This window comes from Mus caroli, unplaced genomic scaffold (assembly GCF_978045245.1).
Source record: "Mus caroli unplaced genomic scaffold, Mus_caroli_1 scaffold_11, whole genome shotgun sequence".
Taxonomy (NCBI): domain Eukaryota; kingdom Metazoa; phylum Chordata; class Mammalia; order Rodentia; family Muridae; genus Mus; species Mus caroli.
Window position 1 is genome coordinate 95,801,504 of NW_028227266.1, and position 22,735 is coordinate 95,824,238.

Sequence of the window (22,735 nt, forward strand, 5' to 3'; positions counted from 1 at the left end):
TTCCTGGAGGCTACCGGGCCTCCTCTGGCAATTGTTTGTTACTGTGACTTTTAAATTGCCTCAGAGCTTATGCATTTTGAATAAAGAAGGACTTCATGTTGTTGAGGAAACCCAACAGCCCACTGAGGAGTTTGACTTAACCACACAGTCTTTAGCAACTGCTGGGACAGTTCACACAATCTAGATTTCTGGTTGTCTGCGGGGGGTGGGGGGGGGTGGCAAAATCCCCCAATATAGGGAAAATAGCCAGGGCTTCATTTTCCCGCGGTTCCAGTCAGCTAGAGGTAAGAAGTGGTTTACCTCTTTTGACAGCTACCCGAAGGAGCTGGAATTTGGGTGTTCAGACCTGCATGCAGTAGGTGGCAATAAATGACAATTGCTAACACTACATCTTTTTTGATAGCTGGTCTCCCACCTAGGGTCTGGGCAAGGGGGACACTCTCCAGCTGTGACCAGGTTGGGTCGTTTCATAAATCACTTCAGCACTCAGAGCCGTTATCAAGTGCCCTTACTGTTCTAAGCACACATATTATCCTACATGACCCCCCTAAGTGCCCTGAGTTAGGTTATGACCATCATGCCACTTGTAGATAGGATAACTGAGGCACAGTCCCCAAACGTCAAACCTTCAAAGAAGTCAGAATTCAAAACCACGCCCTGACCCCTGCTGCAAACTTTAGGATTCCCCAATTGTTACTTGTTTTACTTGCTCCGCTTCTCCTCTCCCCAACTCTCCCCGGGCAGGATGTCTTGGCACCCCTGGCCACCTAGGCTAGGACACTTACGGTCAAGGCCATTGATGTAGCGCATGGTGACTTCGCAGTGACCCCACACGGCACTCACCACCGGGTATAGTTTCTTGCCCTTGAGGCCACGGAAGGCCACGCCCAGGTACTGGCCATCCACGATGAAGCTGAGCGTGCCCTCGTCCATGTCCAGTACGACCAATAAGGAATCTGGCAGAGCAAAGGCTTCATCTGGCCCCAGGAAGGCTGGGTATGCCACCCCAGGTCTGTTCTTGCCATCGTGGTAGAGGCGGCTGCGACCCAGGTCCCAGCCCCACGACTCGGAGTCACTGCCCACCAGTGCGGTGTAACCCACAGAGTGCAAAGGGGCACGGGCCGTGGCCACGCCCACCACAGCGTGGGTGCCCCGCTGCCTAGCCGGCCAATGGATCTGCCATGCGTGCAGACCCCGGGCATGGCCCACCTTGCCACGGATGCCATCTGTGCTCTGGGCTACGGGGTGGCGGTGGAAGGTGAGGCGGTCGTCATCCTTGACGAAGACATTGAGGGAGCGGTCCTCGGGGTTCCACGCGTGTCTCAGCTGTACAGCCAACCCTGCCGCAGGCATGTCCAGCAGCTGATCTAGACGTGCCGGTCGCCCAGGCTCTAAGCCTCGGAGCTCCCGCTTGGCTGGCCGAAGCGCTGGCTCTCGCACCTCCACAGACTTGAGGCTCCCAGAGAGCTTCTGACCCATGGTTCACTATGGGGAAGGGACCGCTGCTGGCCACTGCTACCTCGCAGATGCCTCCAATCCTGGTATCCAAAAATGGATCCTGAGGCTGGGAACCAGGCTTCTTGATAGATGACCTCCACAGCCTCTGCTGGGCTGTGGCAGGGGCCCAAGCTCCTAGAAGGAAGCAAAGGGCATGGGTTATGCTAGAAGGATCAACAGCCAGCTACTCATCCCTTCATTTATGCCCAGGCCTTGGTAGGGCCCTTTTGCAAGTATGATAATTAATGTGCATAATAAGTAACAATACTCTGGATCTCACACTTTCCAAGTATATGAGATATGGCAGACACTGTCTTCAGTGATTAAGGTTTCCCCGTTTATCTACATCTTACGGGGGCCGGTGATTAGCTAGTCTTACAGGTAATAAATGACTGAGCTACAGTCAAACCAAGGTCCTCGATTCTCAGTCTGTTCTTGGCACCAGGGCAACCACTGGAAATCACTGTTCCAAAGGAACTGACCCCCAAGCAATGGCAGGGCTGAGGCATGATGCCATACAATTTAAGGTGTGACTCATGGGTTTGGAGCTCCAGTTGTCTTGAGCTTAAAAAAAAAAAGTCTTAAAATGTAACCAGATTTGGGAAACAAGACATAGAGCAAGTATCTAGCAGGGTCACCCGGGTACAAAGATGCCAGCATCCTTTCCCATGTTGCTGCCACAGGAAAATGAATGGCAGAGAAAGAGGGAACAAGAATGGGCCATTCCAAACTGTGGAGCCAGACAGCACTGTTGCAAAACCCTCATTACTTTAAGCCTCCCTTGGACTCCACTTTCCTCCTCTGTAAGATGGGATAAATCCGCTCCCTCCAGGTGGTATGAGAATCTGAAAGATGGTATGATTAAAACTCAGATCTAGGACGCTGGAGGCAGGCGTCCTCTTGGCTTTGTTCTCCAGACATCCCACAGGGAATTATTTCCCTTGACTACATCAGTGTTTCCCCTAGGTATATAAACATCATTGATAACATTTATTCCAGTGGGCATCCTTTAATGCACGATGACAGTTTCCCAGGAGGTTGAGGAAGGTCAGGCAGACTCCAGGGAGCTTGGGGTGCTCAGATGGCCCTCAGTATGGGGAGAAAAGAAAGGTTGGCTTTGCCTGGACTCCCACTGATTGGCAGAGAACAAGCATGTGCCTTCTTCCTCCCAAGTGTGTGCCTTCCTCCTCCCTACCCTGAGAGTGGCTCAGCTCCGAACAACTTCCCCAAGACAACTGACATGCTCTGTCCTGCCAATCCATGACTTCCTGTTGGTGATGGCTAATCTCGTCAATTTAAGAAGCCCCTATGAGACCAATACGACTTACCTCTAGGTATATCTGCCAGGACAGATAGGGAGAAAGCTCCCTACTGTAGTGTAATGGTTTGTATATGCTCGGCCCAGGGAGTGGCACTTTTAGAAAGTGTGGCCCTGTTGGAGTAGGTTTGTCACTGTGGGCGTGGGCTTTAAGATCCTCATCTTAGCTGCCTGGAAGCCAGTATTCTGCCAGCAGCCTTCAGATGAAGATGTAGCACTCTCAGCTCCTCCTGCACCATGACTGCCTGGATGCTGCCATGTTCCTGCCTTGATGATAATGGACTGAACCTCTGAACCTGTAAGCCAGCCCCAATTAAATGTTCTTATAAGAGTTGATGGTCACTGTGTCTGTTCACAGCAGTAAAACCCTAACTAAGATATGTAGGCATGTTATCTTCCCCCAGACCTTCCTGGTTACCATCACCATGATGTGAGCTGCCATGCTAGGTCATGCTCTCTTAGGCATGATGATCAGAAATCTCTGCAAGGAAAATAAATCTTTTTCTTCAGGTCATTTTGCCAGGCATTTTGTCACAGCACAAAAGGCACAAGCACAGCGACTGATACTGGGATGCAGCTGGTGCCATGACTATACCTGAGCACATGGTACAGAAGCCCGTGGCACTAGTTTGTAGGAAGAATTCAGGAAGGCTTGGAGAAGCCAGCGAGAGAAATTCTAGAATGCTGTAAGCACAGCTTAATGGGTGATTCTGAGGAGACCGTAGGAGACTAGGACACTCATAGGAAGGCCACCAAACAGTTCAGGCAGAGCAATGTCTCATGGGAACTCAACCAAGGCCATTTGTGTTCATCTCTGGAAAAGAAGCTGTACACATTTTTGTCCGTGTCCTGAGACTTCACTGAGAATTAAAGCTGAATTTAAAGCTGAAGAAAGAATTAATTTGAGGGAGGGTTTCTCAGGGCAGCCCAGTGTTGAGGCTGCAGCTAAGTTTGGATTTTTCAGCCATATTTACAGTTAGTTTTGGGGTCAAAATACACAATGGGATGATTCAAACACTTCCAGTTTGTCCATAAAAGAAACTCCCAGAGGCCACCTCCTGTAGCCAGGCAGGACTCCCCAGTGGAAGGATAAGGATATCAACCAACCTACAAAACTTTTGACCAAAAATTTGTGCTAAAAGAAATGCAGGGACAAAGATGGAGCAGAGACTGAGGGGATGGCCAACCAATAACCAGCCCAGCTTGAGACGCATCCCATGGGCAAGCACCAATCCCTGACACTGTTAATGATGCTCTGTTATGCTTGCAGACAGAAGCCTAGCATAACTGTTCTCTGAGAGACTCCGTCCAGCAGCTGACTGAAACAATGTAGATACTTACAAACAAACATTGGACGGAATTGGGGGACCCTTATGGAAGAGTTGGGGAGAAAGATTGAGGGCCCTGAAGATAGAACCCCACAAGAAGACCAACAGTGTCAACTAACCTGGACCCCTGGTAGCTCCGAGAGACTGAGCCACCAACCAAAGGGCAAACATGGGTTGAACCAAGACCCCCAGCACATATGTAACAGAGGACTGCCTTGCCTTGCCTCAGTAGTAGAGACCTAATGTGCCAGGGTTGGAGGACACCTGGGGGCACCAATCTCTCAAAGTCCAAGGGGAGGGAGCATGGGGGAGGGACTCTGTGGGGGAACCTGGAGCAATTTTTGAGATGTAAATTAATTATTAATATGTATATGTATATATATTAAAAAAGAAGCTTCAATAGTTAATACTGATTGTCACCTTGGCAAGATTTAGAATTGCCTAGGAGACCAACCTGTTTATACTGGAGGGGACAGTTTCTGGGCTGGCCTGAGGTAGGAAGACTCACTCTAGAATGTGGGCAGCACTGTTTCATGAGCTGAGGTCCTGCACTGTCTACAGAGAAGGTGAGCTGGGGCGGCACTCACCCCCCACTCACTCATCTCTCACCCCCACTCACTCATCTCTCACCCCTCACTCACTCATCTCTCACCCCTCACTCACTCATCTCTCACCCCTCACTCATCTCTCACCTCACTCATCTCTCACCCCTCACTCATCTCTCACCTCTCACTCACTCATCTCTCACTCACTCATCTCTCACCCCTCACTCACTCATCTCTCACTCCTCACTCATCTCTCACCTCTCACTCACTCATCTCTCACCTCTCACTCATCTCTCACCCCTCACTCACTCATCTTTCACCCCTCACTCATCTCTCTCTCACCATGGCTGCACAGTGGCCACCTTGCCCCACAGTCCTGCCTTGGGCTGTCTCCGAAGAGCTAAAGCAAAGCCTCACCTTCCTTAGGTTGCTTTTGTCAGGGTTGCCACAGCAACAAGAAAAGTAACAAATACAACACCATGGAAGGATGGCCTCCAAAGAGACTAGAGCAATGTCTCTCAACCTTCCTGACACTGAGACCTTTCATACAGTTCCTCATGTTGTGGTGATGCCCAACCATAAAATGATTCTCATTGCTACTTCATAGCTATAATTTTGCTACTGTTATGAATCATAGGGTAAATATCTGATATGCAGGATATCAGAAACTCAACCTCTGTGAAAAGGTCATTCGACCACCACAGGGGTCACAACCCACAAGGTGAGAACCACTGGATTAGAGCCATCATAGAAGGACATTAGCAGAACGGGAGAGATGTCTCAAAAGCATTTTGGGAACTGACTCAAGAGTGTGGAGGTTTTCACTTATTTGAAAGACTCTGTCCTAATAGGATTAACTCCAGGATACCCTGCCTGCATCAGGTACCTAGGAAATATTCCCTGCTTTCGACCATCAAGGCATTCAGAGACCATTTCATCCATGGTCCAAGATGCTCTAGCTGTTGCTTAAGGAGGTAGCAAATACTAGCATTATGCTGGTTTTACTGGCATGCAGAATGCAAGAACTATTGGATCGTGGAGGCTTAAATCTAGATTACAAAGGAAGGCCTAGGTGGCTAGACAGCCTGTGACAGATGTGGTTTCCCTGCAGGCAAGGGGTTCCTAGGAGAAGCCAAGGGACTCCTCCCATTGGGTAATGCATGAAACTGTGAAGGTGAAATCAAAGATGGCGGGAAGGTAGGATGTCTGCTGAAGAAGGCAGGAGTGTGAGCACAAACAGGCATCCCAGAGGTGAGGTGATCTGCAAACAACAAGGTCATAGGGGCTGTTCAGAGCTGACGTCTTGTGCCCCGTGTTTTCCCCTAAGAGGTTCCAGTCTTCATTTGGTTCCGTTTTTTCTATCCCCCCACCCACGCCATCTGTTGAAGTGGGGGATGTTTAGTCTGTGTTGTCTTATCTTCGAGGCATGTGACTTGTTTTTGATTTTGCCGGGGCTCATGGCTGAATGTGGGAATGGAGGTTCAGAGGATAATTTGGATTTAAATGGTTCTGCCGCTGTTGAGACTTTGGGGATACACAAGATGGACTGAACGCATTTTAAGACATTATAAGAAAGAACTGAGCCTTTTGGGCACCAGAGATGAAATGTTGTAGCTTGCCATATTAATTGATATGAGGTGAACTTTTGATAATTAATTTCTTTTTCAGGTCTGTGTGTAGGTAAGTAAGCCAGAGGTCAACCCTGACAGACAGATGCTGTCTGATTTTGTTGTTGTTGTTGTTGTTAAGGGTCTCTCACTGACCTGGAACGCACTGACCAGGCTAAACCAGCTGACCAGCAAACCCCAGGCATCCATCATCTGTTCTTACTTCCCCAGGGTAAACCACTGTGCCTGGCTTTTCCACATACCTTAAGGGAATCAAGCTCAGGTCCAGCAAACACGTTGCCACCTGAACCATCTCCCCAGCCCCATGATAATCTTGAACGTCAACCTAATTAGACTCAGAAATGCCTGGGAGGATGGTCAGGTGCACATCCGGTGCTACCGTGGGCGTTCCCATGGTGCCTCTGGCCTCCAGAGATGAGATCCGATCTCTGGCACTTCTCTGCCACAATGAACTGAAACTCTGGGACTGTGAGCCAAAACAAACCCTTCTCTCTTAGGTTGTTTTCTCAGGTGTTTTATCAGACAGGAAAGTCTGACAGTGCACCACCCTGACAGTAGCACACCCCAACCAAAGTCCAGAACTCAAGGAAGGACCCCCCGCTGCTGCGCAGCGTGGATACATTCTTTTGTGCCCTCCGGTCCTCAGCTCTGGCGTTCTCCGCTTTCTGTAGTCAAGACTCTGTCTGCTTCAGCCGGAAAGTTCTGGGTGATGTTTGATCTGAGAGAATATTAGATCACAAAAATCCCCCACACTAGACAGTTTAAAAGGTGGCAGAATAAAAGTTACTTCGAGTTCTTATTTGAAAATCATCCAAAATCAAGGAGAAAGAGAACGAGAAATGCGAACGCCCTCTTCAGCAAAACTGGACACATTTGTAACCCAAACCACAGCTTACAAGGGAAATCTGCCAAACACAGCCAGAGGGAGCCCAGAGCAGCAAAGATCAAAGCCAGTCCAAAAACACCTCGAGAAGGCACCTAGCAGGTCAGGGCTTTGGGGAAAGCCTGCAGAGTGGGCCAGCAGCTGGGATTCTTGAAGGAAGAATCCAACGGTCTAATCAACAGCACTGGGCAGACGACTGCAGTCTGGTGTCTGCCTTTGGCTTCTCAGGGAATGGGAAAGCAGGACAACAGGAAAGCAAAACTAGCCTTCTTCACAGTCAGCAGTGTCCAGGAGGCCAGGAAGGAGGAGGGCATGGAGCAGAGAGAGAGACAGAGACACAGAGAGACAGAGACACAGAGAGAAACTACAGCTACAGCTCTCTGTTGACTGAAAAGAAGCGACTGCTAAAAGAAATTACTGCTCGAGTCCCAGAACCTCGTTTCTTGTGAGCCACAGAGCAATCCCGTGCCTCTTGTGTAATTTCCAGCACTCCTTGCACATACTGTATGCAAAATCCTGATCCAAGGCTGCGCACTGTGATACGAAAGGAGCCATTCCTAGGTCTAGATAAGGAGCTGCCGGCGGGAGTGGCTGAGCTAGTCAGGTGCTTTGCGCCAAGTCTGCAGACCTGAGTTTGAGCTCAGGACGAAGAAGGTGGAAGGAGGGAACCAATTTCCAAGTTGTTCTCTGACCTACACACACACACACACACACACACACACACACACACACCACAGCATACTCACACTCTCTCCCCACCCCACAAACACAAAATAAGTAAATGTCATTTAAAATTTTTAAGATGCTATCAGAGAAACAAAGGAGGGGGGAAAAAAAGAGAAAAAAAAGGCAAATCAAGAAAAGCTGCCATTTAAAACAGCTGCTATAAAGCAGCTAGAACCCGTGATGGAATTGGTAAACAATCTTTGCAGTTACTCATTTTAGAAGGCAGACAGTCTAAACAAAAGATTAAATTCATTCTACATAGTTATTCTAAAGATAACTTCCACAACCAACAATAAAATACAAACCTTCTAAACTGTCAGAAGGAAGGCAGCCCAAAGTAAAACAGACCCCGTCCCTGAGGGCTTTGTTTTAAGAAGCGATTGAAGCAAGAAGACATCAAGACCTAAGGCGGGATAGTAAAACCAAGACCAAAGTAGTAGCCATAACAATGTGCTTGCTCATAAGCAAAGACTAAGAAAAACAAGGAACAAGTCAAAAATCCCCAACCACATACAACACATGAGAACCATCCCATAGCAAAATGAGCCAGAGCCGGGAACAATGAGGGACAGACACACAGCCAAAGCCCTATGTAAATTCACACCTAACAATCTTTGCATGAGGAGAGTAAAGTGGAGTTCAAGGCAGAAGTGTTACATGAAGCAAAGGAGTCTACTTTGCAGTAATAAAAAACATGATCCATAGCTGAAGATCAAACGCATCAGATGGAGCCCATAATTGAGAGCAGAAAAACCTTGGGGGTGTGGGGGGGGGGAGGGGCTGCAGGACAGGTGACTGTGATTCTCAGCTTCCAGCTCACAAAGGATCAGCTGACCAAGTAGAATACAGCCAATGAAAAGACACAGCGTACATACTTAACATGCCAGATCTAAGTGATGTGTGCACTGGGGTCTGTGCCCCAACGGTGAAAATGCTGTTGTTCTTCCTGGTCTTCTGGGGGCCACCAAGAACCTTTCCTGCATCCCAGGCTACAAATAAAGGCTCGGAGTGACTATGACACAGGATCTGGGAATGAGGAGGAGGGGCAAATCACTCAAGTAGACATCACAACATCTGATCCCTGAGCAGTTTTTACATTTTCTCAGATTTTAAATGTCCGTAGGCAGAGATGCCTGATATCTAGAAAGTAACAAAAGTCCATCTATTAAATCTGTGGGCTGCCGGGCGTGGTGGCACACGCCTTTAATTCCAGCACTCGGGAGGCAGAGGCAGGCGGATTTCTGAGTTCGAGGCCAGCCTGGTCTTCAAAGTGAGTTCCAGGACAGCCAGGGCTACACAGAGAAACCCTGTCTCGAAAAACCCAAAAAGTAAAAATATAATAAAAAAAAAAATCTGTGGGCTAAGAGGAAACCATAGGTAATGTGCTTACACGGACAATGTTTTAAACATTTGCTGATTTATTCGGGGGGGGGGGGTGAGGGGCATGCACCAAGGTGAGCAGGTAGAGATCAGAGGGCAACTTAGGGGGATCAATTCTCTCCTTCTACCACAGGCGGCCTGGGATTGAACTCAGGTCGTCAGGCATTGTGGCATGTACCTCTCCGTCCTGGGTGACCCATCTCACTAGACCCCCATACTGGTGACGTTCTTAAAATGAAAATACATAAACTAAGCATAATTAGGTAGAAAGCCAGCCTATATAAGAGAAAATCCAAGCACTGATTCTTTTTTGGGAAGAGGGTGACTAGCTGTCACGAAACTAAAAGTAAGCCAATAACACATATCACTAACACAACTTAATCAGTCATACTATGCTTTCTTGTAGCTATTGCTGCCTACTATGCAAGCCTATCACCGTGGCCTCCATATGCACAATGGAGTGGCACTGGCTCTGTGGTTCCTTCTTTCCCAGACACAGAAAGAAGCACACTCTAATTGTAAGGATAACAGAGCAAATTCCAGTTGGGAGGTTGGGGGACCAGAAACACCCAGCCAGCACTCCTTCCAGATGTCAAGGTCACTAACAACAAGAAAAGGTCAAGAGACTGTGACAGTTCAAAGGAGCCCAAGGAGACATAAGGACCGAATAGAGCATGGGTTCCCTAGCCAGGATACTGGAACAAAAAAAAAAGAACTGTAGGCAAAAACACTTGAACAATAATGTAGCAATATTGGATGGTTAATTGTACCAAATATGTAATATTAGTGTAAGAGTTAACTGTAGAGGAAGGGTATGTATGGGGGGGTCAATAAATGAGATCTCTCTATATGTTGGTTTGGTCCTCTCCCCCACCCTCCCACTTTCTCTTTCTTTTCCTCCCATTCTGGAGATTGAACCCAGGGCCTCATGGAGGCAATGTAAGTGCTGAGTTTTTCTCTAAGTCTAAAAGTATTCAAAACGTAAAACTTGCAATTAAATCTTAAATCAGTTTCTCAGTTTGAGAAAATACCAAAAAGTGTATACTCACCGAACGTCACCATGCACAGGTGGCGCACGCCTTTAATCCCAGCACTTGGGAGGCAGAGGCAGGCGGATTTCTGAGGCCAGCCTGATCTACAGAGTGAGTTCCAGGACAGCCAGGGCTACACAGAGAAACCCTGCCTCGAACCCCCCCCCCCCAAAAAAAAAAAGGAAAAGAGAAAGGAATTCCTAATCTAATAGATTTAAATGCATTTCTTTTTTTGTTATTGTCTGTAAAATATTGAAATATAGACTGTAAGATTTCTTTTTAAAACCTTCCCGGACCTTTATTCAGATCCTTTTACCTAACACTAATTAACATCTTCAATGACCAACTTTTAAAATGAAAAATAAAACATAAACCATTCAACCTAATTTTAAATTCAAGAAATAGAAAACAAGAACCAAAGGTGGGAAGCTGGGTGTGGTGGCGCACGTCTTTAGTCTCAGCATTGAGAAGGCGGAGGCAGGTGAATCTCTGTGATGGAGGCCAGCCTGGAGTTCCATGACAGCCAGGGCTATGTAGAGAGATCCATCTCAAGAGAGAAAGAGGGGGGGGGCAGAAGTGACAATGACAGCTAGGAATGGGGGTGAAGGTTTGTTGACTGAGAACTCAGTAGGCTGAGGTAACAGGATCAGAGATCTGAGGAAAGGCAGGGCTACAGAGAGAGATCCTGTTTCAGTAAAAAAGGGTGGGGCAGTTAACAAATTGGTCTTGCAAAAAACACTCACTCATGAAGAAGTTAGACATTGTTGTTTTAATATGGGGAAATAACTGCCATAAAAGTTATTAATGAATTAATGATAAACTCCAACAAATGAATTTGAAAAGACCACCTCAAAATCAGAATGTGAAATAACAAACTATATATGTTGCTGCGTGCACACACACACACACACACATGTTCATGCACTCAAAGTGATTTGAAACCCGGTGGGTAGAAAGAATGGGAGAGGGTAGGAGGGAGGGGTCAAGGAGAAACATAGAATGATACATATGTATGGAGATGTTTATGAAACATACTATTTTGAATCCTAACCAAAAATAAATAAGCAAATAGAAAGAAATGCTCTCTGTGAAAGACATTGTGACAACAACTTGTTACTGCAGTAGAATGTATTTTCTTTCTTTTCTTTCTTTTTTTCTCTCTCTCTCTCTTTCTTTCCTTCTTTTTGTCTTTCAGATTAGTAAAGATCCAAAAGTCAAATGTTTTGTTTTGTTTTTCAGGAGGTATAGAAAAGCTGCCAGTCTTGTGCACCATGGAACTGAATGGAACCGAATGCATTCTGGTCAACTCAGTGGATGGTAAAGTAACTCCATCTTTCAAAATGACAAATGTACTTCATCTAGCAATTCCACTTTCCCCATTTATTACCTACATCCCCGGTTGTGCACAGCATTTTACATCCTGTGCACACTCAGCACTGTTTCGGTAGTAAAATATTGAGGAAAAGCAAATAGGAGACAGATTAAGATAACAATCAACTTACCTGCTGTGTCTTCCATGGTGTGTGTGTGTGTGTCTTCCATGGTGTGTGTGTGTGTCTTCCATGGTGTGTGTGTGTGTGTGTGTGTGTGAATGCTTGTTCCCCAGGTGGTATCACTGTTTGGTAAGGCTGTGGAATCTTTAGGAAGAAGAATCCTTTGGAGGAAATGGGTCTGGGAGTGTGTAGGTGGGGGGGTGGGGAAGGTCTTGAAGTTTTACAGCCCAGCTCCACTTCCTATTCACTCTCCTTCCTGACTGCAGATGCAATGTGACCTGCTGGCTTCCTGTTCCTTCCACCATGCCATCTCCAGAGTGATGGACTGTATCCTTTTAGTCTGAGCCAAAATGAACTCTTCCTCCCTTTAGTCGCCACAGCAACAACAATGAATAACTAATATAGAACGCTAGTAATGAGAAGTGAGGCCATTGATAAATCTGGCCATGTGGTCCTTAGGCTTTTGGAATTTTTCCAAAGGAGAAATGTGGAAGAGTTTGGAACAGTATGTAGCAAGTATTTTGGCTCCTTAAAAAACCCAGTTATGAGCCAGGCGTGGTGGCGCACGCCTTTAATCCCAGCACTCGGGAGGCAGAGGCAGGCGGATTTCTGAGTTCGAGGTCAGCCTGGTCTACAGAGTGAGTTCCAGGACAGCCAGGGCTACACAGAGAAACCCTGTCTCAAAATACAAACAAACAAACAAACAAACAAAAAACCCAGTTATGTTATGTGAATATGTTTTTAATCCCAGGTGTGAGATGTGGGGCTGCTTCAGATTGTCCACGGAAGCTGAGTCTGATTGTCTTGTATTCTAGGAGGGGTGTGGTCTTCACCAACTCCAGATAGTTTATGCTTGGAATTCTGGGAACTCCTGAGAGGGTATAAATGTGAGAACCCTGAGAGGGCCAATGGCGGTGGCTGCTCTCCTGCTGCTGCCTTTGTGATTGCTGGATTGCTGGATTGCTGGTTGGAGATACTCTGACAGCAGGCAGATTGAATTTGCCCCAAGTAAACTGACTCCCCTAATCAGCAGTCTAAAAAGGTCTACACCCACCTTTCCCTTATAATCTTTCTTTTCTATCTAGTATTGGGTGGGGTTGGGGTGGAATATGGGTTGGATGACAATAGAACCCAATAAAGCAGCCCAAACAGTATGCCAACAGCACTGGATTACAAAAAACTAACAAAGAACTTATCTCTGGTGAGGGTCTGGAAGTCCAGATCCTGAGAGAAATGTGGGTAGTGAAGGCCTCAGCTCACAAGGTTGCAGGGCAGAACCCTATAGGATCTGAGCTAGAGGCCACATGTGTGCTACTCTAGCAAAGAATATGGTTTCACCCCGCCCCTGTCTTGAGAACTTGAGTGAGGCTGAATTGAAAAGTAACAAACTAATGTGTTTAACAGAGGAAATTTTGAAGAAAGGTAACATCGGGGTGGTGGAACCATCACTACCAACCAGTCTTACCCAGGTCTACAGTGAAAATGAGCAACAATGGGGCAGAAGGATACTTTTTAAATATGTAATTTGGCAAGAAAGCAAATGAGTATGCTGGTTTGAATGAGAACAGCCCCCATAGGCCCCTTGGCACGCGTTGCCCCCAGTTGGTGGAACTGTTTAGGGAGGATTAGGAGGTGCTACCTATAGAAGGAAGTGTGTCACTGGGGGAAGGCTCTGAGGTTTCAAACGCCCATGCTATTCCTAGTCTTCCCCCAACTTCTGCTACGTATGGATGAGGTGTAAGCATTCATCTACTGCTCCAGTGCCAAGTCTGTCAGCCTGTTGCTATGTTCCCTGACATAATTAACATGGACTCTAATCTGTAACCATAACCCCCCGCCCCCAAATTGAATATTTTCTTTTATAAGTTGCTTTGGTCATGGTGTTTGGTCACTGCAATAGAAAAGAAACAAAGACAATGAGTAAATTTAAAGTTGCAGGTACAGAAGGAGGGTCTCTAATGTTTATGACTCCCCACTAGGGAGAAATCTCTTGCTCTATACTAGGACAATAGGACAGGTCCATACACCCCAACTTTAATTGAAAGGAGAGAACCTGAACCGAGAAAGCCTTTAAAGTGATTCCCTGATCCAAAACAACTTCCTAGAAAAGAAATTTCAGAACTAACAACAAAACATTACAGAGACCACTACAGCTGTGACTAATGTAAGCAGGCTATATCTCGAGTTGAAAGTATTATTTTGTTTATAAGGTACTAGTTTTATAGGCATTAAAAATGGTAGAGGCAGCCGGGTGTGGTGGCGCATGCCTTTAATCCCAGCACTCGGGAGGCAGAGGCAGGCGGATTTCTGCGTTCGAGGCCAGCCTGGTCTACAAAGTGAGCTCCAGGACAGGACAGCCAGAGCTATAAAGAGAAACCCTGTCTCGAAAAACCAAAAAAAAAAAAAAAATGGTAGAGGCTTCCTCCATGGTTCTAGAGAGCCACTGAAACCAGGTAACGCATGGCAAGGTCAGAGTTCCCAGAGAAGCCACTGCTATGAGGCTTTGAAGGTAAAAAAGTTTATGCTGCAATGGAGAAACCAGGATGCTAGAGATGTCAAAAGTATGGGACATGTACTGAGGAAAGATATATATATACAATAGATCTAGCCTAAGAGAGAGGCTATATGTCTTGAAGGTAGAAGTTCTGGTGGGCTGGGCTACCTAAGCTCTTTGGAGCCCAGATGATTTTAACAAGAGTCCCAGGTGCTGGATATGGAGATCCAGGCTCTGATGTTTTCCTTGCTCTTGCCTTGATAATTCTCTCTGTTGTGTCTACTTCCTACCTGAGGATACAAAGTAACCAGCCCCCTTTGCATTCCTACAGCTTACTCTTTCCTACTAGGACACACTGTGTCCTCTTGAACTATAACTTCACATACACTCTTCCTCAAGTTTCTTCTTGTCAAGTATTCTGTCAGAGCACTGAAAAAAAAAGTACCTAATATATATTTTACAGAATACTATGAGGAAGAGAATATACTGATGATGGAAGACTTTAGAGGCTGACAAAATCTAACAAACAAGGATCAGAGTGACGTGTGTTATGCTGTTATTATTGTGGAGGGAAGAGTTCAGGGAGGGAGGATGGGATAAAAGCTGGGCCCCCGAAGTAGCAAAAGTTGATGTCCTGGTACAGTTTTAGAAGACAACTTGGTTTTGTCCTCCTGCTCTTCCTATTGATTTTATCCAACCCCAGAGCCTCAACCATGTTGGAAAAGATGCACAGATTTCTGTGTGTGAAGCACAGCACCTGAATACAGGAAGCAATCGCTAAACCCAGCACTGGTCCAGGACCCACCTGTGAGTCTCTATAGACTGCCCAAGCGTGTAAACTGGGAGGCACCAGGCAGTGTGCAGCAGGGTCAGAGTTCCCACAATGAAGCCCTGAGAAGCCACTGAAAGAAGCCATGAAGGTAAAGACTATGAATGAAAAAAACAAAACAAAACAAAAACCAGGATATTAGAGATGCCAGTCAGCCTGGCAGCTTTCCCACAGGCACCGTGAGGCAGACCGTATGCTCCTTCATTCAAAGGACATAGCTTCAGAGACACAGAATAACGTGACCCAAAGTCACCTAACTAGTTAAACAGCAGACCTCGAGTAGCTGGGTGGGCAATCCTGGACTCTTATATCTTCCTCCATACACCGTTTAGCACAGGTCCCACCAGGGCACTGTCACCACTCTGCGTGACTCCCCTCCCCCACACTACCTACTTGATCCATTTCCACAGCATGACAACTTTGCAGGTGCTGTGGTTTGGGGATTCCCTGGGGCAGCTCCTGACCAGCTCTTGACTGTCCCTCGCTGGGTCATCGTGGCAGTCTCCCACCGCGTCTTTATTCCTCAAAGGGGCAGGCAAGGCTCCTGAAGGGTGTTCAGGATGTTCAGCATATGACAAGGTGGGCATATAAATAGACTGTCCTTTTGCTGTTCCCCAGTGCAGGGTCTGTATGTGTGTTAGTGCTGAGCCTCTAAAGAAAAACAGCATCCGTACTACGGAACACGAGCCAGGGGACCTAGGTTGGTCTGCTGGGCGAGGACTTAACTCCTGAGACTCAGCACTAAGGCACTGCTGGTTCCTTGCTTGTCTTTCCTGCCTTCACAATGGGTGGAGCGGTTATCAGCAGCATCCCAATCAGGAATCCAGGGAAGGACATCTGTGTGAGGTACGTGTGTCTCCTGCCATTATGGTAGCATTCTGCTATGAAGTGAATATCTGTGCAAAATGCCCAGAGCTCACTGTGTGGAGGTGTTCGAAGGCAGGGTCTCTGGGTGGTGACTTCTTTCACCTCTTTCAGGAAACCCGCCCTGGTTCTTCCCCTTAGTCTCTAGAGACCTACTCCCAACTTCAGGACATCCCAGAGTAGTCAGGAGGGTCATCTTTCTAGACCTTGTCACCAGTTCTTTGCTGAGGCCACCTACCCAGAAACAAAAACTCTTACACTTCTTTTTTTGTTGTTTTGTTTTGTTTTGTTTTGTTTTGTTTGTATTTCGAGACAGGGTTTTTCTGTATAGCATTGGCTATCCTGGAACTCACTTTGTAGACCAGAATGGCCTTGAACTCAGAAATCCGCCCACCTCTGCCTCCCAAGTGCTGGGATTAAAGGCGTGCGCCACCACTTACACTTCTGTGTCTCCCAGGAAATGCTTCCTGTCTTCAGGAAGGGCCACAGGGACTGCACACAAGGCAAGCACACAGGTAGGCGGTTGAAAGGAGGCACCCATCTCAGGGAGGCTCTCTGTGGGCTCGTCCAGAGAACGGAGCAAGGAAAGAACTAGGCCTTTTGTGAGGAAGGGAGGACACAGAGCACTGGCCGTATCATACTCTCTCAGCAGCTGACCGTAACCTGCTGGTCTCTTCCACACAAACTGCTCTGCACCTCCTCCACTTCATTTATTCATTCAACAAACACTTAGGAAATATCCAGTGTATATGCCAAGCAATACGTAGGCGAGAGCTAAGGACACAGCAATGACACTACCAGCCTTAGTCCCTACCTCCTTCCTCTAACTAGCCACATTTCTTCTCCGGTTTCTACTGCAGCATGTGGCACCTGGCCAGGCACACAAGGACGCACAATAGAATCTAACTTCCAGATGGGAATAAACCCAAGAAGCAGCAGTCATCCTGGAGCATGCCAAAGAGTTCCGAATCTACTCCCCAAACTGAACCGAGAATGTTTATGCCACGCTCCGATGGCAACGCTTAATGACATTATCCTGCCGCATCTGCCTCATTCTGAGGCTCCAATCATGACCGAATAGGAAGACAGAAAACTCAAATTGTTGATGGCCCTCCCCGGGACCACTCAGCAGGGCAAGGAGACAGCACAAAACAGCCTTGCCACAGTTTAAAAAGCCACAGGGTTTTCTTTGCACATTTGAACACACAGTCCACAGTCAAACGTACTCAGAGGTCTGGCTGGCTGGGCTCAACAGGGGAGGGGGTCTGTCTGCAAGGGGCCTGATGACTATAGGCATTTGGTGATGGCTGAGTGATGTGCCTTCCTTTCAGTGTGGCCTCAGGGTTTAGCCTTGCTGGGGTCAGGGACCAGGGCAAGTTTCATACCTTTTTTAAACTCTCGGTAATGATGTCCCCCCTGGGGATCCACAGCTACAGGAAAAGTATGAAATCCAATTACTTCCCTCTAGGGACATGCACTGCAGAGGGGTCAGAACTGGTGATAGCTGTGAATGATGACAGGGACTGCCAACAGCAAGGGGTTTGACACCAGTGAACTTCCTTTAGGGGACGGTAAGTTACTTTAATAAGAACACACACCTGGCCAGACCATGCTCTCTGCTTGCACCTTGTTGGTTTTGTTGTTGTTGTTGTTGTTGGTTTTGGTTTTTGAAGACAGGGTCTTTTGGTATAGCCCTGGCTGCCCTGGAAATCGGAGTTCTGCTTGCTTCTGCCTTCCAAGTGCTGGGATTGAAGGCATGTGCCAGGTTCACTTCTAAGTTAAACTTGAACCCTCTCAGGATGTTCAACCTTGATTCCCCAGCCCACTACCTTCTGTGAAGCCCTTCTCTGTCTCTCCCAGTCCCCCACCTCCATCCTTGCACACCTTCCCACATGTGCTATCTGTGTAACTCGGTTTGGCCATCAGGCACCTCCCCTGCCTGGCTCCAATCTCTCAGAGGCCCGTGCTTGTCCTCCCTGCAGCACCTGTCCTGAAGAGCTGGACTGGGACTCTTCCGAACAGGAGCTGAGCTTCCCTGCTTGAGTTCCCAGGACCTCACCCACAGGGTCTGGCATAGAGAAAATGGTGGGTGAATATCTTGGGAACTGCAGTGTGGACTCATGAGTAAAGTACCATGCTATCCCTTGCTCTTCCAGATAGCCACCTCAGGGCTAAGGAGGTCCACCTTGTCAGAAAGCCGATGGACCATTCATAAGCTTTTCTTGCTACAAACACTAAATTGGATGGGTATTTACTAAATGACGATTGCTCAGAATGAACCCACCAACAGAGAATAAACTCTGGAACCCCCAGGGCTTTAATCACAGATGTCCATTAGATTTTCCCATAATGCACACAAGGAGCTCATGCTACAACTGGCTAGCTAGGTCCGCCTCTCTCTCTCCCAGCACTCTTAAAAGCAGCCATCTGTCCAGCCCAGGTGGGGCCGACTCCTGCCTCCTGCCGGGTCCCATCTTCCTAGGGCTCAATCAATGAGGCTTCCCCAGCCTCGCCTCCTCCTGGGGTTTCCATGGGAATCCTCCTCCCACACAGAGTCCAAGGCTCCAGGGATAAAAGCTCAGCTGTCAGCCAGCAAGAGCAGGAGCTGAAAGAGAGGAGGCTTGCTGGGTGGTAACCAGGCCCGCCTGCTCACCAAGGTCATTTGAAAGAGACCTAGGACAAATCCAGTGGGGCAGTGAGCAGTCCTGGTCAATGGTGTGGCTGCCCCAGGTGCCTGTGGCTCCTTTCCTTGCAGGACAGCTGTCATCTGTGAGGCCCAGCATTGGTTCAAGCTGAGGCAAAGCAACACAATCTGAGAAGTGTACTGCCAGTGGGACCCTCTAAGAAAATGTCTACTAAAAGAACCCACTAGTCTGCAGGTCCAACCTGTCTTTTATCTCCCAAGATGGTTGTAATGGCTTGCTTGAAAACAGGTTTTCTGGAAAAGCAGGACCATTCAGGCATCATGGTTAAATCCAGAGGACTGCAATGCGGACTCATGAATATCACTGGTAAACTTGAGGTATCTTTGTAGGTGTGTGTTGAATACTAGACTTGGAAAGGGGGGAGGAGAAAGGAAGATGCAGGAAGGGGGAGGGGCCCCATGCGAGGTGGGAGGGGCCCGCATGCGAGGGGGAAGTGCTCCATCCTTAGGACTCAATCACTCCCTCACTTACAGACCTTGGATCACAGGTGGGATGTCTTTATGGGCCAGCGAACTGGGCCAAGCTCACTCATTCTTGGAAAAGGCAGAGATTGCGGTTCACCATAAACACAGTTCGCCGGATCACAACCCAGATAGACGCCGCTGCTGCTGCCCTGCCCTTAGGAAAGTCTACACCAACTTTCCTGCCCGTACCATTAGTACACCACCACAAGGCTACATCTTGGGCTCTGCCTCTTCCTTCATTTCTGTGTTTTTTTTTTTTTTTTTTTTTTGGTTTTTCGAGACAGGGTTTCTCTGTATAGCTCTGGCTGTCCTGGAACTCACTTTGTAGACCAGGCTGGCCTCGAACTCAGAAATCCGCCTGCCTCTGCCTCCCGAGTGCTGGGATTAAAGGCGTGCGCCACCACGCCCGGCTGTGTTCTTTCTTAAAACTTGCCCTACTAGCCTTCTGCGGATGTCTCCTGCCCGCCCGCCCGCCCTCACTTAGCCTCTGGCCACTCTAGATGCTCTTTAAATGACTTTGTAGTGTTTTCTTTCCATCCTAAGCTTCCCACTGAGCACCTGTCTACCTTCTCAACGCTGTGGCACATCTGGGGTCCACTAGAACGTGAAAATCATGTGTCCTGGGCTGAGCTCAGCCTCTGCCATCTCCATGATCCAGGTCCCACTCTATCTATGGCTCCTACTTAGTAATCTCTGCTTCCCCTTACTTTACCCCTTAGCACAGTGGTTCTCAACCTGTGGGTCATGACCTCTTTGGTGGGGGTCTCATGACCCTTTCACAGGGGTCTCATGGCAGCAGTCCTGCATATCAGATATTGACATTTTGATTCATAACAGTAGCAAAATTACAGTTAGGAAGTAGCAACTCAAATAATTTTACGGTTGGAAGTCACCATACCACTGTATTGAAGTCCCTGAAGCAGCAGGAGGAAGGTTGAGAACCACTTTAGCAGGATTACTGAAGCAGTCTCCTAGTGAGGGCCTGTGATTTCCTAACCCACCCACTTTGCTGCCTGCTTACTCAAACAAGCATCCTTTGAGCTGACACCCAAGTGTCGCAGTCAACCTCTTCTTGTAGTCTTTCTCCAACCAGTGACGCCAGACTCTCAAGTCAGCTCACCTTCTTCTATCCCAAGCTTCTGTCTGGGACCTGTTCACCTTCACTGCCTACATTTCTCACTCTTGTGTGCCCACCTCGGCATCCTCCCTCCATCTTTCTGCCCCACGATGTCATCCTAAAAGTTTTAGTCCCACTAACGCCTCCTGCATCACGTGCTATTCCTAGAAGCCAATGCCCTACTAATTGCCACCCGTCTTCTAAATCAGTCCTTCACACAAGTATGTCATCTGCAGCGACATACTTGCCAGAGCCAGGTACTGGCAGTCCTAATACTTGGGAGGAGGGTCTGAAAGATTAAGAGTTTGGGGCCAGCCTGAGCTACCCTGTGAGGTCTAGTCCTGCATGGGCTGCAAGGTGAGAGCCATCTCAAAAAAAAAAAAAATGGCTGTTGGACTGAATAATTTGTGTTTTTACCATCAAGTTTTTTTTTCACAATTGAAGTATATATTTGAAACGTGGATTAAGTTCCAAATTCAATGTGCAAAGCAAGAATCCCATGCAATCAACACTCCACCAAGTTTATGACAGCTCAGCTGGGGGCTTTCCCAAAGGATGGGCCTAACTGATGCTTTCTGTAACTTCAGAACAGATGCCTGTTTCTGAGCAGCAGCAGGAAAGAAAGCCAGCCCCCTCATGGAGGGACCATGTTTTATTTAAATGTGCTGCTAGATTTTTAATTTTTTATTATTGATCTTTTTGCCAAGTATGAGTGATCATGTTCACACAAGTTAAGTGCAGACATTAAGTACTTTTTTTTTTTTTGAAAAAAAAAAAATGATTACCAGGAAAGACTTCTAATGGACCTAGCTAGGTCCCTCTAACCTCCTGATTTTCCACATCCAGTTTCTTGTTCTATCTAGGGAGCTCCTGGAGATCTTTTGTTACCGTGCCAACAGAGGAGGGCCCTTTCAGGAGCACCGATGTGTGGCGGTGAGCCAGGCGAGCCAGCCGGCTTAGAAAAAAATTAACTGGAGCATGGGGATGTTGACTGGGCCTTTCTCTCAAAGGGCAAAGACCTTGCCTCAGGCCTGAGCCTTAGCCACATCCCGGGACATGCTTCCATGACAAGGTTCTGATACTGTGACCAACTTGGGGTAGGAATGGAAGTCAGGAAAGGAATAAGCCCTGGAGTGTTGGAGCAAAACCAAGATCTCAGGCCAGGGTTTCAGGGGTGGGGAAGGGAGAAGTGACAGTAAAGAAGGTGGGGTCAGTGAAAGCCAGGCCTAGAGGGCAGGCCCAGTCTTTACTCCCAGTAGACTTGAGAAAGTTCTAGCTTTAGAAAGGAATTTGGACTATTTACATTTTTGAGGATAAATCCTTCTTGCTAGTGAATGGCCATTACTATTTGCCAATCTGATATCTGAAAAACTGAACCTTCTGGCTTTAGCACACGTTTTTCTTATTGAGGTAAGGCACATAGGTCTTCGTGTTATTTCTGTTTCACTCTCTCTGGGTGAATTGTCTGTAGTCTTTGTCCTTTGGGACTCTTCCTTGTCTTGATTCTTTACACATTTTAAGCTGAGGCTAGAGCTTAGGGGTGGAGTGCTTATCTTGTATGCAGAGCCCTGGCTTCCACTCCCAGCACACAGACACCCCAAATCTGTTCCAAATTGGAAGCTACGAAGCCACTGCAGTAAGTAGCATTTCTTTCCCAGGTCTGCTGTGCCTTTTGACTTCTTCTGGCAAGTTTTTTCCTTGCAGATTTTATTTCTATGTCACTGAAATGAATAGTTCCTTAAAGTCAAAGAGAAATGAAAACTGAAGAGATATTTGCATGGCATAGCTGGTGAATCTAATTTTGTTTGCAGCTTGCCAAAAGTGGCTTAAATTCTTTTTACCGCCCTTGCTGTGGAAATCTGAAACATGGATTCAGGATGTGTGTCTCAAAAACTGTGGCCGTCTGTAAAGGATGTCTATACCACACTTTTGACATGTTGTTGTTCTGCCAAGAGGATTTATCGGGCAGCCCAAAACCAATGGATTGTATGGTTTGCAAGAGCGAGTGGAGCAGAGAGGTTGAAAGATCCTCCATCACCCTGAGCAATAGAAACTGCAGGCTTTAGTTGAAAGACAGAGGTGCCAAAGTGAGGAAACAGACAGGAAGCCTCCGGGGTTAGTCGCTTTCCACGGGGCACAGTGGGAAGTGGACTTTCCCCTTATCTCTTCTAGATCTAGATAGGCTCAACAACTGTTAGGGGCAGATGAATGGAAGGCTAAGAGATGTTCACACCCAATTCCTGGAGTAGGGAGAGAGAGGAACCAGAAGAAGGGGAAGAAAGGGGGAGGGGAGAAGGGGAAGCACAGACGAGTAGCAGACCTTCGAAGAACCGCTCAAGGTCACACCACGGGATGGAGTTGAAAGCCGAATTCGAATCCAAGCCCGGGACTGCAGGACTGAAAGTTCTAGATAGAGGCACACAAACGTGCTCT

General features: G+C 47.4%; 1 protein-coding gene across 1 annotated transcript in view; it reads right to left on the bottom strand.

The window, feature by feature from the left end:
* Positions 1 to 22,735, bottom strand: part of Spsb4 (splA/ryanodine receptor domain and SOCS box containing 4) — a 75,707-nt gene that overhangs the window by 51,513 nt on the left and 1,459 nt on the right. Inside the window, exon 2 of the mRNA XM_021172929.2 lies at positions 786 to 1,632. Coding sequence (XP_021028588.1) covers positions 786 to 1,479 — 694 coding nt within the window. The 5' untranslated portion in view covers positions 1,480 to 1,632. The remainder of the gene's footprint in view (positions 1 to 785; positions 1,633 to 22,735) is intronic.